The sequence below is a fragment of the Aotus nancymaae genome, unplaced genomic scaffold, assembly GCF_030222135.1.
Source record: "Aotus nancymaae isolate 86718 unplaced genomic scaffold, 86718_ANA_hifiasm-v0.15.2.pri h1tg000040l, whole genome shotgun sequence".
In the NCBI taxonomy this organism is placed as follows: Eukaryota; Metazoa; Chordata; class Mammalia; order Primates; family Aotidae; genus Aotus; species Aotus nancymaae.
Window position 1 is genome coordinate 17,973,443 of NW_026988454.1, and position 13,717 is coordinate 17,987,159.

General features: G+C 38.8%; 2 protein-coding genes across 3 annotated transcripts in view; one reads left to right on the forward strand and one right to left on the reverse strand.

Moving 5' to 3' along the window:
* LRP11 (LDL receptor related protein 11) overlaps window positions 1–2,591 on the forward strand; it is a 48,205-nt gene extending 45,614 nt beyond the window's left edge. Inside the window, exon 7 of the mRNA XM_021669879.2 lies at window positions 417–2,591. Within this exon, the coding sequence (XP_021525554.2) occupies window positions 417–571 (155 nt within the window). The 3' untranslated portion in view covers window positions 572–2,591. The remainder of the gene's footprint in view (window positions 1–416) is intronic.
* A 7,030-nt stretch (window positions 2,592–9,621) lies between these two features.
* Window positions 9,622–13,717, reverse strand: part of PCMT1 (protein-L-isoaspartate (D-aspartate) O-methyltransferase) — a 48,186-nt gene continuing 44,090 nt past the window's right edge. The window contains exons 7-8 of one of the 2 annotated variants that reach the window (XM_012452390.2): window positions 13,443–13,612; window positions 9,622–10,426 (exon numbers count right to left, since the gene is read on the reverse strand). In XM_012452390.2, the coding sequence (XP_012307813.1) occupies window positions 10,414–10,426; window positions 13,443–13,612 (183 nt within the window). In that variant the 3' untranslated portion in view covers window positions 9,622–10,413. Of the gene's footprint in view, window positions 10,427–13,395; window positions 13,613–13,717 lie in introns of both variants that reach the window. The other variant, XM_012452398.2, reaches the window with a different exon arrangement.

Consider the following 13,717-nt stretch of genomic DNA (forward strand, 5'->3'; position numbering starts at 1 on the left):
ATCAGGAGTTATTCATACTTAATTGGAGAATGATCATGTATGAATTCATAAATATAGTCTATGACTACAACAAAAAAATTCCCTGTGATCAGAATGCCTATTTCAGTTAGATGTAAGAGTGATCAGATGGTAATGTGTGTACCCATTGATGCCATGTGAGTTTTGTAGGAAGCTGGTACAGAATTTGGTTTTAAAGAGGTCTGGGTTTGGGACCTGGATCTACAACTTACAACCTCCTAGGCAAATCACTTAACCTCACTACACCTTAATCTGCAAAATGGTGGTAATACTAATACCAATTTGAGTTGTTGGGATTAAATAAAATAGTGCATGCAAAGCACTTACCATATAGTGACCAGTAGCTGTCACTGTGACTAATCACTGGCTTGGCCTCTTCATGTCTAACCTTCTCACAGGTGCAGTGCTACCCCTGGCACTGGGTTTGGCCATCACTGCTCTGCTGCTTCTCATGGTTGCGTGCCGACTACGACTGGTGAAACAGAAACTTAAGAAAGCTCGTCCCATTACATCTGAGGAATCGGACTACCTCATAAATGGGATGTATCTATAGTAATGTAATTTAAAGAGCTTGGGGCAAGGACATGTTTTGTTTATAATCTATACTTCTATTAAGTTCTGACATTTACAGCCTCTTTTGTTTTTAATTGGGCCAGAAAATTCTGCAAATCCCAAATCTTTGTCTTTATTATTTATTGTAAAAAAATTTTTCCTTAGAAAGTCATAAACTATTTTGAAATTTAGAGAGGAATTCATGATTAAAGATTTCTAAAAATATAATTCTGATTTATGTAAGCTGTCCCCAAAAATAGACATTTGTACTTAGCTGAGACATAAAATTCAGGATCTCAGGAGTTGGTTTTAGGATGACTGTGTTAATCCTTTACTTTTTAGAAGCCAACTGTTGGCCCCTTCCAATGCTGGACTGCTTTAGGCACAGCTCCCCCTTGTTCTGTGGCCCTTTCCTTCCTCCTTTAAGCTCCAATATTCTTCTTTTCCCCCTCTAAACCCATTTCTGAGAGCAGATCTCAAGCAAGTTCATGCCTTCAATCAGATGTTACTTATAGCGGATAAACCTAAATTATAAACCTTATGTACAGGTCAGCCAGCCTTGGGGAAGATGAGTGTGGATCCTTCCCAGTGCCTCTTTTGTCATGTCATATAGGTGGCTGCCTCCTTAGACTGACCTTTGGGAAAAAAAAAAAACCCAGACTTTGAATTAGAAACAGCTCTAAGATGGTGATGCAGTGAGATAGGAAATCAAGGTGGAAGCAGAGAATCTGATGTGCCAAAAACAAACAGAAACTTAGTTGAAGGCAAAGAGAGCAAGGAGAACGTTTAATACTTCATACATCAAGTCGACATGTCTCCATGGTTGAGAGCACAGCAGCTCATTTATAATATATACCCTTTGTTGATGAAAGAGAAAAATGCAAATTGAAAGAGGACATTGAGTGGATTTCTGGATACAGCTTTTGTAAAAATGTCATCATGTCTTTCATCCAATGGAATGAGCCAATTTTTTTTTTTTTTTTTTGAGACGGAGTCTTGCTCTGTAGCCAGGCCAGAGTGCAGTAGTGTGATCTTGGCTCACCGCAACCTCCGCCATCTGGGTTCAAGCAATTCTCTTGACTCAGCCTCCCAATCAGTTTAATTTGTAGGCTTTTAAAGGCAAATTATTCCCACCATCACTTAAGGCCAGGATTATACACATTCTAGAAATGATTCTTGAGAGGAATGTATAGCATGGTGCCTATCTACAGTCACATGATGTTCCTATTTACATGATTTTTGCCATAAGTGGCAAATATTTTAAAATATTTGAAAAACACCCCAGAGTCTAGTACAGTTTATTTTTAGACTGAACATGAAGTAGGTTGTTCTTTTAGCAAAGGGCTTAATTTGGGTGGGGACTATAACATATCAAAATACATGAATAAATGGAAAATTAGTTCTAGAAAAACAAAGAAATTGGGTATCATTTTTGTTTCTTGGGAAGCTAATTTTGTTGAATATTTAGAATTGAGCAAAGATTTAAATTTTTGAAGGGCAGTTTAGAAAAATGAACTTTGTGAATGAACTTAAGATGTCTGTACTCTTGACCTCGTGATCCTGGTCAACATGGTGAAACCCTGTCTCTACTAAAAATACAAATAATTAGCTGGGCATGGTGGCGTGTGCCTGTAATCCCAGCTACTCAGAAGGCTGAGGCAGGAGAATTGCCTGAACCCAGGAGGCGGAGGTTGCGGTGAGCCGAGATCGCGCCATTGCACTCCAGCCTGGGTAACAAGAGTGAAACTCCGTCTCAAAAAAAAAAAAAAAAAAAAGATGTCTGTACTCTATATGTGATGCTGTACAGTTTGTTTTTATATGGAAAGATGTCACCTATAGCCATAACCAATAAAATAAAAATTGATGAGACATGCAGCTTTCAGCATATCTGTTAAACATGAAGAAATTAATTTTGGGTTGCTATGGTGTTGAAATATCTAAGAAAAAAATGTCCTGTATCTTTGTAAACATGATTCCTTTAATAAATTGTATTTTATTATTAAGCCTTTTTTACCTTGTAATGTAATCATAAGTTGCTATTATTGACCGAGCCGTTACTGCATTTTGGATTCAATCATATCAACCCTATTTTACAATGAGGGAAATAAAGTATTAGAGAAAGTGACTTACCCAGGGCCACATAAAGCATTCTGGAGGGAAGGAGAATCAAGGTCTGTGAAACACATATTACCAGGTAGACTGAATGTGACTTTTAAAAGTGATCTTACAGCCACATGCTGTGGCTCACACCTGTAATCCCGGAACTTTGGGAGGCCAAGGCGCATGGATCACGAGGTCAGGAGATTGAGATCATCCTGGCTAACACGGTGAAACCCCATCTCTACTAAAAAATAAAAATAAAAAAAATTAGCCAGGCGTGGTGGCATGCGCCTGTTTAAGTCCCAGCTACTCGGGAGGCTGAGGCAGGAGAATCGCTTGAACTTGAGAGGCAGAGGTTGCAGTGAACCAAGATGGTGCCACTGTACTCTAGCCTGGGCGACAGAGTGAGACTTCGTCTCAAAAAAAAAAAAAGTAATCTTACCTGTAGATTATCTGATTGAAGGAGTTCTGCATTTAAGACAATTGAAAAATAATTTTAGAGGGAAAGGTGTCACAGTTTCTCTCTTAAATGTGTTCATGTATTTTACATGTCTTAAGGCTCACTTAAACCTCTTCCTGAACACTTAAAACTTACTTTTTCCTGGTTGGGCGCAGTGGCTCATGCCTGTAATCCTAGCACTTTGGGAGTCCAAGGTGTAAGGAGTTTGTGAGACCAGCCTGGTCAACATGGCGAAACCCCATCTCTACTAAAAATACAAAAAAAGTTAGTCAGGTGTGGTGGCACACGCCTGTAATCCCAGCTACTTGGGAGACTGAGGAAGGAGAATCACTTGAACCCAGTAGGTGGAGGTTGCAGTGAGCTGAGATTGCACCACTGCACTCCAGCCTGTGTGATTGGGAGTGAGACTCCTTCTCAAAAAAAAAAAAAACTTTTTCCTTTCATTCTTAGTAGACAGCAGCTACTCCTCCAGCCTTCCATAAGCATTTTACTGTTTCAAATCAGCTAAGTACCCAGTACATTCTCTTTCATAGGTAAGTACCAGGATTTTTTTCATCTGGCTCCCAGTGACTTCAAAACCTGTGATCTGGCCCCACAACTCTGTCCCACTCAGCAACACCTCCTTTCAGTCACAGATGGCTGTTCACATTGCTCTTTACTAGATTTTCCTTTGACCCACACAGAGTTTTTTTTTTTTTTTTTTGAGATTGAGTCTCACTGTTGCCCAGGCTGGAGTGCAGTGGTGTGATCTCACCTCACTGCAACCTCCACCTCCCAGGTTCAACAATTCTCATGCCTCAGCCTCCCAGGTAGCTAGGACTACAGGTATGCGCTACCATGCCGGCTAAGTTTTGTATATTTTTAGTAGAGACGGGGTTTTGTCATGTTGGCCAGGATGGTCTCCAACTCCTGATCTCAGGTGATCCACCCACCTTGGCCTCCCAAAGTGCTGGGATTACAGGCATAAGCCACCATGCCTGGCTGAGATGCATATATCTATTTCCCTTTCCATTTTGCTGTTCAAGGCACACTCTGTTGATTACTTCACCTGTGTAAACTGAGTTGTGCTGTGCCCCAGGACACAAGCTGCCATCCTTAACTTCAGACGTTTCCCAACTTCATGTTGATGATGCCTCTTAACACAGCATCTGAGCCTGAGATTCTGTAATTTGAGCTCCTTGTTGAGTTCAATTATATTGTCCCAAAACGATTTGTTTTTTTGTTTTTTCTCAAAGTGGATGATGCCACTTTGTTCCTAGCAGAATTACTTCAGTTTTTTGTTTTCTGGACCCCAGTTTTTCGGATTAAAATTGAATAAGAATTTCTAACAAAGAACTGCCCAAGCTGAATACAAAGAGGAAAAAGCTTAGTTTGCAGTTTGCCATTCACAAATTTCTCATCTCATTGGCTTTTTAAGCATCTGTGTTGCAGAATTCTCGATTCCTGTCCCCATTTCCGACCTACTGGATTCTAGTATTCTAAAAATAAAATGAATATTTTAAGTTATAGCTACTTTAGCAGATAAACACAGATTCTCCAGCTAAATAGGAAACCACCAAGGACAAAAATAAGGTTAGACATCCCAAAGCTGAATGTTTTTGGGAATTGATTGATTAGAACTGAGCCTTCTACTGTATTTCTGTATTTAGGTCTAAGCATATCTTTCTTTCGACTTTTTTTTTTTTTGGAGACGGAGTTTCACTCTTTTTACCCAGGCTGGAGTGCAATGGCGCAAGCTTGGGTCACCACAACCTCCGCCTCCTGGGTTCAGGCAATTCTCCTGCCTCAGCCTCCTGAGTAACTGGGATTACAGGCACGCGCCACCATGCCCAGCTAATTTTTTGTATTTTTAGTAGAGACGGGGTTTCACCATGTTGACCAGGATGGTCTCGATCTCTTGACCTCGTGATCCACCCGCTCTGGCTTCCCAAAGTGCTAGGATTACAGGCATGAGCCACCGCACCCAGCCCCCACGACTTATTTTAATTCTCAAATTACGTAAGTTTTTTAAATCGTGTTATGTCATCACCCTGCAAATTGGAAAGAGATCAACTTATTCAGCTTAAATCTTTTTATAAGGTTATTTCAAAATTTAGGAAATGTCTCAAAATATTTTAATGCAAAAATCATTTTAACTTTTACAAAAATAGCTTAGGGAAATTGGGCCGGGTGCAGTGGCTCATGCCTGTAATCCCAACACTTTGAGAGGCTGAGGCAGGTGGCGTACCTGAAGTCAGGAGTTTGAGACCAGCGTGGCCAACATATGAAATCCTGTCTCTACTAAAAATACAAAAATTAGCCAGCCGTGGTGGCGTGCCTGTAAAGCCCAGCTATTTGGGAGGCTGAGGTGGGAGAATCGCTTGAACCCAGGAGGTGGAGGTTGCAGTGAGCTGAGATTGTGCCACTGCACTCCCCCATGGGCTACAGTAGAGCAAGATTCCATCTCAAAAAAAAAAAAAGCTCAGGAAAATTGTGTTTAGTGTATGGACTTTTTTTAAAAAGGTGCTCCTCATTCATTTTCATACAGTCATTTCATATGTCCAAAGACTCAAATCCAAATGAATCAAAAGGTAGCATTCTTAAAACAGTTCTACAGATGAAACTAGAGATCTTGATAAATCTCTAAATATATTATCTAGAGATTTGTGTATAGAATAAAGAAATCAGAACCATGAACTGCAATCTGTGAGACTTCAGCATTTTTTTTTCTGTCAGGGAGGTGGAAAGACAAGGAAAAACTGAGGTGGGTAAGGGGAGGGACAGACAGAAACATACCTCAGAAGTTCGGGGGCCCCCTAACAGCACAGCACTATGTGGGAACTGAAAGTCAAATTTTACTCCCATTTCCTCTCCCACCAATCAAAGGGCCATTTCACAGAGAATCCTGGTTGAAACAATACAAAGTCAGTTAAAAAGATGAAGCCAGAAGTGGGGAACCAACAACCATTATTGTAGCAATGACATTAGAAGGATTAAGGATAAGGAAATTATTGGACTTTTTTTTTGAGATGGAGTCTGGCTCTGTTGCCCAGGCTGGAGTGCAGTGGGATGATCTCAGTTCACTGCAATCTCTGCCTCCTGGGTTCAAACAATTGTCTTGTCTCAACCTCCCAAGTAGCTGGGATTACAGGTGCGTACCACCAGGCGCAGCTAATTTTGTATTTTTAGTAGAGATGGGGTTTTGCCATGTTGGTGAGGCTGGTCTTGAACTCCTGACCTCAGGTGATCTGCCCACCTTGGCCTCCCCAAGTGCTGGGATTAAAGGCATGAGCCACTGCGCCAGGCCTGATTTCCTTTTTATCATATTACAACACATATACATTCCTGGGCCCCTTGGGTCAGCCGGTTTTCTCAAGTGGGATTCTTTCACCAGCACTCTATTTGAGCTACATGCTAGGTTCAGCGAGGACAAAACACTGTCATCTTTCTGAAAAATGGTAAGAGGAATCCAGAGATCCAACTGAAATCCAATCAGAACCCATTTGTTTTATTGTTCAGTTCTTTAAGAACACAGTAAGCTGTAGTAAATGATTTATACCTACAAGAATTTTAGCACTTACCTAAAATATTAGCCTCTGAACCCTATTTAGAACACTAAAAATAATCCATTCATTTCATTTACAATATTAATGTTCAGTTGCCATACTTGTAAAGGTTATTTTAATAACATATCAAACTACTCGAAAATTTGTTAACATTTAGGTGAAAACCAAAAATACTCACCTGGCTAATGAAACAAAACTAAGCAGCTTTGTTTCCTGGTTGACAATCACATACCAAGAATAGCTTCAAAGAATTCATGAGCATTATTACTCAAAAATGTTATTGTATTTTAGATCATTGGTTTTTAAAGATGCTTTAGGTACATTACATACCAATTTTCAAAGTTCAGTGAACTTTTTTTGAACAATTGGCAGTTTTTAAAATTAGGGCAGTAGAATTGAAAATACTTGCATGAGGCTGGGTGCAGTGGCTCATGCCTGTAATCCCAGCACTTTGGGAGGCCAAGGCAGGCAAATCACCTGAGGTTGGGAGTTTGCAACCAGCCTGACCAACATGGAGAAACCCCATCTCTACTAAAAATACAAAATGAGCTGGTTGTGGTGGTACATGCCTGTAATTCCAGCTACTTGGGAGGCTGATGCAGGAGAATCGCTTGAACTTGGGAGGCGGAGGTTGCGGTGAGCTGAGATCGCACCATTGCACTCCAGCCTGGGCAACAAGAGCGAAACTCCATCTCAAAATATAAATAAATAAATAAATAAAAGAAAATACTTGCATGAACAATGTTAATGGATTATTTTCCCCCAGAATGTCATTTTCTTCTAATGCTACTGGCTGGATGAGTTGAAACCTTCAATAAAAAGCTGATATTCCTAATTCAGGCTTAGATTATGTAAGTTGCTTTTGTTTTAAGAGATGGGGTTCTTAGATTTCTACTGGAATGGTGAAGGGAAAAAAAAGTTTTTTTTTAAAGAGAGAGACAGGATTTTACCCTGTTGTCCAGGCTGGAGTGCAGTGGTGCACTCAGCTCACTACAGCCTCACTCACTACAGCCTCAAACTCCTGGGCTCAAGCAATTTGCCTGCATTAGCCTCCCAAGTAGCTGGGACTATAGGAGCATATCACCATGCCTGGCTAATTTTTATTTCTTATAGAGACAGGATCTCTCTTTGTTGCTTAAGCTGGTCTAGAACGCCTGGCCTCAAACAATCCTCCTGTCTCAGACTCCCAAAGTGCTGGGATTACAGGTGTGAGCCACCATGCTTGGCCAAGATTACATAAATTTTTTTGAAAGCTTGATTTGGCCTTTAATAAAACCAAATCTGTAGGAAACAAAAAATCTCCTTTCAAGAGGATCTCACTACACTGACTGAAACTTTTTGAAATGTTTTCATTGTTGCCCTTCATATTACGTAAAAGAATCACTTCTATTAAGGAAAATGACATAATGAAATGTCTTAGAAATTATGAATACTCAAGATTAAGGAAACATTTCTTGACTGTAATCTGCACACATATATAGATCTTACAGTAAAAAACTCTTAGGCCTAGCTAAAATCCATTATTTCCATTTCTACCTATTTATTCATGCTCCTTTAAAGCCCATTCCTGTTTATTCAACATTCTAAAATTCTAATTCACAAACATGTAGAGTTCAAGAGCAGTTTCTGAACAACGCTGAAGGCATAGCACTGTCTGTACTAATTAGGTGGCAGTAAGTTTGTCTTACCATATTTCCCTAATTGTCTCCTCAACAGACTTCAGACTCCTTGAGAGGAAGGGCCTTTTTCTATCCCCAAAACCAAACATAAAGACTCACATATAGTAGAATGTTGGCAATAGCTATGAAAGACAAAGACTAATGGATACATTTAAGAATTAATTTAAGTTGTAAAGAATATTTGACTTTTACAACTACCTCAAATGCACTAATCCCGAACCACAGGGGTTCATGGCCTGAGTATGGAAGCAATAAACAGCAGCAAACTGAAGCCAACAATAAACTCTCATGTTTTGGGCACCAAATAATGGTAGTTTCCTGTGGCTAAGACCTTACCAAAGAAGAGACATTTGTGAAAAGATGTATGCATAATCTTAATGCCATTTTTTAAAATTTATTTTTAATTTTTGAGATGGGGTTTCACTCTTGTCCTCCAGGCTATAGTGCAATGGCACAATCTCAACTTACTGCAACCATGCCCGGCTAATTTTTATATTTTTAGTAGAGATAGGGTTTCATCATGTTGGCCAAGCTGGTCTCGAACTCCTGATCTCAGGTGATCTACCTGTCTCAGCCTCCCAAAATGCTGGGATTACAGGTGTGAACCACCACACCCAGCCTAAAAGCCATTTGTAAAGAAGTAATATTTAAGACTTTTTTCAAGAGCGGGGGGGACTGTCTCACATACTCACAAAGTTTCTTTGCCAGAATTACACACACACCCCTCCAGTAGAAGGACTTTGCTGGGAGTGCTGATTCTGCTCATTCTAGAGCTTTTATTTCCTCAATTCTAGAACTCCTAGAAAAACTAAGGTCTTATTATAACAGGTATAAACCACAACATTTAAATAAGATACCAAAGTGCTACTGCCTTCTTAGAAATTCAGTTATAGTCATTATATTAATAAATCTATTTATAGGTGAGAGATGGGGTTTGGTATGTTCATCCTCAATCCTGTTCTTTCCTGACTTCTTTCCTGCTCTTTCCTGTCAATTCATTCACTACTCACTCATCAGCATTTATTGTACAGCTACTACAGGACAAGCCCTGTGCTAGGTAGTCAAAGAGAAATGATGATTGAAGTACGGTCCTGGCCCTGAAGTAGTGTAGTCACATTCTACAGGGTACAGTTGGATTAATGCTATTTACTTACTCAGACTTCACAAAAGGAAACATCAGAGAAATAGTTTTTTCCCCCTGTGATTGTAAACATTCCCTATCTGGTGGACCTGCTGTTCTTTATTCTATATTCAAAAACAACCAATGCCTCTTTTACTTTTAACTTTATTTGGCAAAGCAGCACTGCATAAACTGTTCAAGAACTAGGACACAGCTTACACAGCATGTTAAGTTCATATACATTATCAGCAGCAAATTAGAACAGAGAAAACAACACTAAACTCCAAGTCTCCTATAATTTTGAGAGAAAGAAGGGAAGAACTAAGTCAGTTATGTCCAATCTGAACAGCTGAGTGTTTACAGGACATCACCTGCCATCTTAAGGTTTAGTATTTACAAATGCCTAGTTTTAAGGTAACAAAGCGGCTGATTGTATCTACAACATGCTATTCTATGACACCACATCAAAAGCTTTAAAAAGAAAGCTCATCTCTATTTTCTTAGTAGCATCTAACAGACATCCAAATACCAAGAATCTTAACTTGTGAATGGTGGTGTTATCCAATGCACAAAAGCAATCTGATAAATTAATATCAGAACAGAATTAAGTGTCCAAGAAAAGAAAAACCACTCTTCAAAATCAATTCACAAAATAAGTTTTCCATTCTGCAGAACCCTTTCTTTTAATATTTCCAAGTAAAATATGGGCATGTTAAAGTAATAATATACACATTTGTACTTTGTATCCTTCCTCTACCAATATGGCTCTGTGCCTCTTTGAAAAATCAGAAACCCTAAAAAAACACACATTTTCATGCTGAAAATAACAGTGTAACAAAGTCCAAAACAAGCTGTGATGGTGTTGATTTTCAAAAAGCTTTGAGGACTGAGATGAGCAATCCACTGTAATTTTATAGACTGGTCAAGCTGATGTTGCCTTTACAATTCATCCCTATGTGGAAAAAAGAGAAATATGTAAGTAGGAGTTACATTATTGCATAGTTTGACTTTATAATAGTTTAGATACAACTATCAAGTCAGCAAAAATGCACTGATTGCCAAGCAATATATTTTTTAAATAAAAAAGCAAACAACCCAAATGAAAGCAACAGAGGGTCAGCCATTCCAAACATCGCATGCTACTCCAGCACGAAGTATGCAATCTAAAAGTTGTGAGTTCTTTATTTTTTAATTCTAAAAATAGATTTCTTCCTTCAATGTCAAAATTCAGAAAAATTATGTTTCAGATCTGTGGTCATCTTTACACTATAGTAAAATGACAAGTTGAGTGTTTCAGAGTTCAAATGAGTTAATAGTTAACATTCATAAAATTGGACAAAAATGTGGTCTTTTGCTTTAGAATGTTCATTAGCAACTGTGGAGTGGGTCAATCTCAACCCAAGCTCTCTGAGAGAAAAGGCATCGTCTGCAGGTCAGCTGATTTCATAAGGCAGCTTTATCAGCTCCAAAAGAAACCATTCGTACCAGCAACTGCCAGTGAGAGGAAGGAAGGAATAAAAACACAGTCTAAAATAAACTGTATGGTATCTAAATTATACCTCAGTAAAGCTGTTAAAAGTGGAAAAAATCAATAAAACTACCAGAAAGGCTTATAAGCCTCATAGCTGAAGATAATCTGAGTGACAAAAACAAGTACTCTAAGGGTAAAGAAGCAAGATATTTGCAATTAAGTCTCAAGTGCTTTAAGAAAAAGGAAAAAATATTACATATATGTATATATAGAAAAAGAGGAGAAATGTAGAAAAATGATAACTGATTACTCCGGATGAAGAGATTTAGGAGTTATTTGTACTATCCTAGCAACTTGTTGGCAATAAAAAATAAAGTTCAAAGTTTTGAAAAAGCTGTTAAATTTGAAGGGAAGAAATAAAGAGCTCATATTTCATAGGTAAGTAAGGGATTACTGGACAATTTTCTTAAAACTGAATTTTGTAAACTGTGCAAGAAAATAATCTAAAAGTTATTTCTCCAATAAACTGCCTTTATCCTACAGTATTAGATTATCTATTAAATGACAAATTATCAGTCTGCTTCCTCTTAGTATATTCTTCTAAATAACAATATTATAATTCTCATAGAACAGCTTTTACTTAAATTCATGCAGGCATTAAAATATTTGGTCTACAAAGATTTACTTGCAAAGTGCTCTTCATAAACTAAAATTCACTTGTGCTTTTTAGAATATGAATTGAAGATACTGGTTTTTTTGTTTTGCCTTTTTTTTTTTTTTTCTGAGGCGGAGTTTTGCTTTGTCGTCCAGGCTGGAATGCAGTGGTGTGATCTTGGCTCACTGCAACCTCCATCTCCCAGGTTTCAGCAATTCTCCTGCCTCAGCCTCAAGAGTAGCTGGGATTACAGGCAGGCACCACCATGCCCATCTAACTTTTTTGTTGTATTGTTAGTAGAGATGGGGTTTCACCATATTGGCCAGACCTCAAGTGATGCACCCGCCTCGGCCTCCTAAAGTACTGGGATTACAGGCATAAAATGCCTGGCCCAAAATGGCTTTTTTTCAGTGGCTGTGCTCCAGGCTACAATTCACAGAAAATAGCTATTGGTGAAGAGTAAAAACAAAATTGAGAGATTAAACTTATTATCACCACTTTTACTTCTTGAGAAAATAATTATTTTATAATAAGAATCTGTATGTCAAATAAAAATAGATTCTAAGAAAGACAAGGAAATGGTAAAGCCTTTCTTATTTTGGCATTTAATTTCAAGTAATTTGAGCTAATAGCACTGTTATGTACTGATGTCACTCTCCCTCACGGAAGGGAGTGGGAAGGGGAGGAAAAGAGAAGAGGAAAAATCTTGGCTTCAAACAAAATATTCATATTATGCTGAGACATAAAACAAAAGTGGACATTCTTTATAGGAAGCCATGCTGTGCTGAAAGTTGCTGCATGCTGCTGACGCTTTGGGTGGGTTTGTGAGACCTGGACACTCATTGGTTAGCTTGTAGAATCCTTGCCCCTCTCTAAGAATTTAGCCAGAATAGCTTAAACAGTGGCTGGCCTATTCTATGGAATGGGGAAAAGTGTATTCCTTATGGTGACTCTGAAACAAGGTTGAATGAAAAGCAGGTATGGGCTGTCAGGTATCTATGATTTGGTTGAAACAGAGAAATCAAACTGAGAGGTAGAATGTCCTCTCTGGGATTCTGACATTTTAGAAAACTGAGACAACTGTTATCTTTTCCCTTCTTTCTTTCTCCTTGGTGGTACAAGAGAGAGTGAGGAGTGCAGGAAATAATGGCCCCTTCTTCTTTTTTTTTTTTTTTTTTTTTTGAGACAGAGCTTTGCTCTGTCGCCCAGGCTGGAGTGCTTTGGCAAAATCTCAGATCACTGAAACCTCCGCCTCCTGAGTTCAAGCAATTCTCCTGCCTCAGCCTCCCAAGTAGCTGGGATTATTTTTGTATTTCAGGCTAATTTTGTATTTTCAGCAGAGATGGGGTTTCACCATGTTGGCGAGGCTGGTCTCGAATTCCTGACCTCAAATAATCTGCCTGCTTTGGCCACCCAAGGTGCTGGGATTACAGGCGTGAGCCACTGTACCCGGACTCTTTTACAGACCAAACTCTTTGTTTCCATGACCATCCAGTGCTATAAAAATGATTTTAAAATATAAGAACAGAGTGGCTGATAATGAATAAAAAATCCTTACAAAGTACTGAATTGCAACTGAAAATCTCAAAAAAAAAAAAAAAAAAGCTTTTGTGCCAACCAAGTCTCACCCTCCCTTTCCCAAAGATATATATGTTAAACCAAAATAAAGGCAGATCATGCAACATTTTTCACAGTTTTGATGTAATGAGTTTCTGATGTTATAATGAAGTAGCATCAAGGCGACAACCAAAAACAGCTCTTGTAGTCTAATGTCTTAAAATCCACACCCTTTCACCTTGCATGTGTGGAAGAAGAAAGAGCAGAAGATAAAATCACTTCCACCTGGACCACTGCTTTTCTTTATCTGTTAAAGGCACGTATATCACCCCCATCAGAGGCTTCATTTTGACGCTGCCATCTTGTAGCTTGTCATACTGCTCCAACATTTGGTTTCCACCTGCAGGACCAACTGGCAATATCAATCTTCCACCAGGCTTTAACTGGTCTATTAGCTAAAAGAAAAAGAAAAGGAAAGCACATACACACCAAGTTACAGATTTTATTTATTTATTTTTTGAGACAGGGTCTCAGTCTGTTGCCCAGGCTGCAGTTCAGTG